Raw genomic sequence first — 3,200 nt, forward strand, 5'->3', positions numbered from 1 at the left:
GGGGACTTACCTTGATAGCGTGGTAGGAGAGAGACCGGATCTTGTTGCCGCTAAGGTCAAGGTTGGAGGACATGAGCAGCAGGTGTCCGGGGAAGTTGGCGAGTTTGTTGTCGGAGAGGTCGATGTGGGACACCCAGTGCTTGTCCTGGGGCCGGACGTTGAAGGCTGGGACTTTGGTCACCTGTCCCCCGGGAGAGATGAGAGAAAAGGGATTGGATAAAGGTGACGTATGGATGGGGTGTATGTATATATTATCATTTTTATTGCGCATTTTCACTTCAGGCGCTGCTCGGTGGCGACGAGGCTCGTACAGACACTCCAAAGGTCTTGTAATCAAGTTCCTGCCTGTGGTTGAATGATGCATCTGATCTGATATGTACATTTTGTCAGGTTTACTTCTCTTTTCATGTTGAATTTTAATGACAGTAATATATAATTTAGATTTTTTATGTATACCTGCATGTGTTTTTACGGCCCTGTACAGCCAATAAAAATGTCCCTCTGGGATAATAAAGTATTATCTTATCTTATCGTATCTCTTATCTCATATTCCTGATGGGAACTACCTAATACACCGAAAGGCTGGTCTTACCTGACACAATTGTCAAAACATGTCGCTTTATATGTTTTTTAAATGTTATTGATGAGCTCTTGAGTATTCAGTATCTAAACAGCTTAGACTGAAAGTAACCGACAAAATTGTCTAGTCAACCCACTTTCTTATTAATGATTCAAATCCTGCCTATTTCATGTAAAATATTAAAACATTATCACAGCCTGACTCTAATTCTTGAGTTGATAGCCCGCTTTCTGCATGGCCTAAATTGGGTCAAACGAGGCAGGGGTAGGCCCAGAACAACATACTTAGGGAACCTAAACAAATGGGCAACAGGGAACGATCAGGGAAACGTAGCTTTTTCTTAGAGCCCCCGAGCAAAGGAATGAATGGAGAACCATGATCGCCAATGTCTGTCGCAGATCTGGCACTGGATGATGATGTAAAAAAAAGTAGAGTTGTTCCCTTATCCGATCGGGACATTGGGGATTGCCTTGTTAGTGCGATAACTTCCTAGGCCTTCGGCATTATATTGTGGTAGGGTGGCCAGTTCCTTTCCACGCCGCCCTTACTTCCCCAACTCGAAGTCAGGTACCCATTATTGCTGGGGATGAAAAAAATCCGTGTCCGAACCGAAGCTCGAACTCGGACTTTCCGCTTCGGAGACGAGCACACTAACTGCTCCGCCATCGCACCCTGGGTGGGCAGGAGGGGGCGAAAAAAATCCTTGTCCGAACCGAGGCTTTTGATGATGAGAGCGGTAAAATGAGGTCAGTGTGTGTGTACGTACCTGGTTCTGGCTGACCGTGAGAACGTCTAGCCGGGGCAGCAGGAAGATGTCCGTGGGCAGGATGCTGATCTGGTTGTCGGACACGTCAAGGTCGACCAGCTGCTTCAGGTGACGGATGTCTCGCGGGATCTGTGGGAGGAGCGATGGCGTCAGATGTCAGTAAGTTGGGTGTGAGTGGGACAATGAGGGAGTATTGTGTTTGTGGGGGAGGGGAGGGTGGAAGGGGAGAGGGGCACAGGTAATGTATCAGGGTTGAAGAGACGCAGCTCTCTTTTGGTGAGATTTCGTATTATTTGTGTAAAAGATAAAACCCTTCCCTTCAGCAAAATAGTGATTTATAAAATGTACATTTTTTGGTTGTTGTTAATATTTTACTCCACACTGAAGTTTCGCGTTTCAAATTTGCACACAACATTTAGAAGTAAAAAGGAATTTGTCTGATATTCGTTTTAGATCAATCCACAGAACAGTTTTGTTCTACAAAGCGAGTAAAAACACAACCCATTTTCAGCTATGTTCCCATATTTATAGCATGACACACTAGTTCACATTAGGTCTACCACAAAAAATCCCACTGAATGCGCCATATTGCTAACTGCAGTAGTCTAACAGGCCAACAGAAACTTGTTTATAGTTTTTCTCAGGTTTCCCTTCCCTGCTGAGATCATGATTAAGATAAGTAGAGAGTAAAAAGCTTTTTGTATTGAACTTTTCCTTGCAACCAACTCATTTCGTAAGTTTCGTACAAGGTACAGAAACAATGTTAAAGCGCCATAATGGCCTTTTTTTATGTCAAGGGTGAAAATGGTCCATCAGAGAGGACCTGTAGAGAATCAGAACAAAAAATTCCAAGACAAAACGACCACTTCAGATCAAACGCACACCGTTCGCCTCCCTTTAAAGGTCACAAAGGTGCAGAATTCAAAAGATAGGTTCTATGAGACGTCTGTCGGCAGACGATCCTACCTCTCAACGGTTCCTGTTCTCAAGGCAGATCCTTATCTACGACTGTACCATTTTCCCGTTCACGAAGCTATAACAGGGTAACAATGTGTTCATGATTCCTCGATCGTCTTGAAAAGCGTGAACATTTCCTCTTTGACATTTGGTTCCTTCGCAAAGCCCATATTCACCTTTCAGGTTATTTCAACTTCACAAATGCTGTCTATTTGGGCACCCCCCCCCCCCCCATTATCTCTAGACACAGCTCTAAACCGTTATGTGTTCACTGTATGTATGGCTCTGAGTACTCATAGTTGAGTGGATCCTTGTGTTAGGCCACCACTGAACATTACGAACGACACGTCAAGATGTGTTGAGTCCAAAGATGGACATATAGACCATTGGTTCTTGGAATTCCAGAATTAATTTTTTAACTCTGTAGGGGAAAAGAAATATCGTTTAAAGGTTACATGGATGGAAAGATTAGATTTTTAAAACTTTCCTTACAAGATCTTTTAAAATGATGCATTTTGCATTTATAGGTGGTTTGTTTTATATAAAAAGCCATTTCCGTTTTCGGAAATAAGCTTCTTCTTTCTGAATTTTATGTCAAACAAATTCCCTTTGAATGAATTATCAGTTCCAAAGTACAATATTTTAGTACAAATTTTGTGCGAGATATTTAGAAAAGAATTGTACCGTCCTTTTTGGATGTCAACTGTTTTCAAAATCAACAGATAGCTTTGCTGGTATTATGCTGGACTGTTTTCCATGTGACCTAACTTCAAATCCTCACACAAACAAAGCAATAACTCCGAAGAAAGAACACACACACACACACACACACACACACACACACACACACAAACACACGCACGCACGAACACACACACACGCACGCACACACACACA

At 42.8% G+C, this 3,200-nt stretch overlaps 1 protein-coding gene across 1 annotated transcript in view; it reads right to left on the minus strand.

Annotated features, from left to right (window-relative positions):
- The window catches only part of LOC101850797 (malignant fibrous histiocytoma-amplified sequence 1 homolog), a gene marked incomplete in the record, with an annotated part of 56,255 nt that overhangs the window by 21,049 nt on the left and 32,006 nt on the right, over positions 1-3,200 (minus strand). The window contains 2 exon segments of the mRNA XM_005096349.3: positions 11-181; positions 1,347-1,475. Of these exon segments, the coding sequence (XP_005096406.2) occupies positions 11-181; positions 1,347-1,475 (300 nt within the window).

Source organism: Aplysia californica, unplaced genomic scaffold (genome assembly GCF_000002075.1).
Source record: "Aplysia californica isolate F4 #8 unplaced genomic scaffold, AplCal3.0 scaffold00127, whole genome shotgun sequence".
In the NCBI taxonomy this organism is placed as follows: Eukaryota; Metazoa; Mollusca; class Gastropoda; order Aplysiida; family Aplysiidae; genus Aplysia; species Aplysia californica.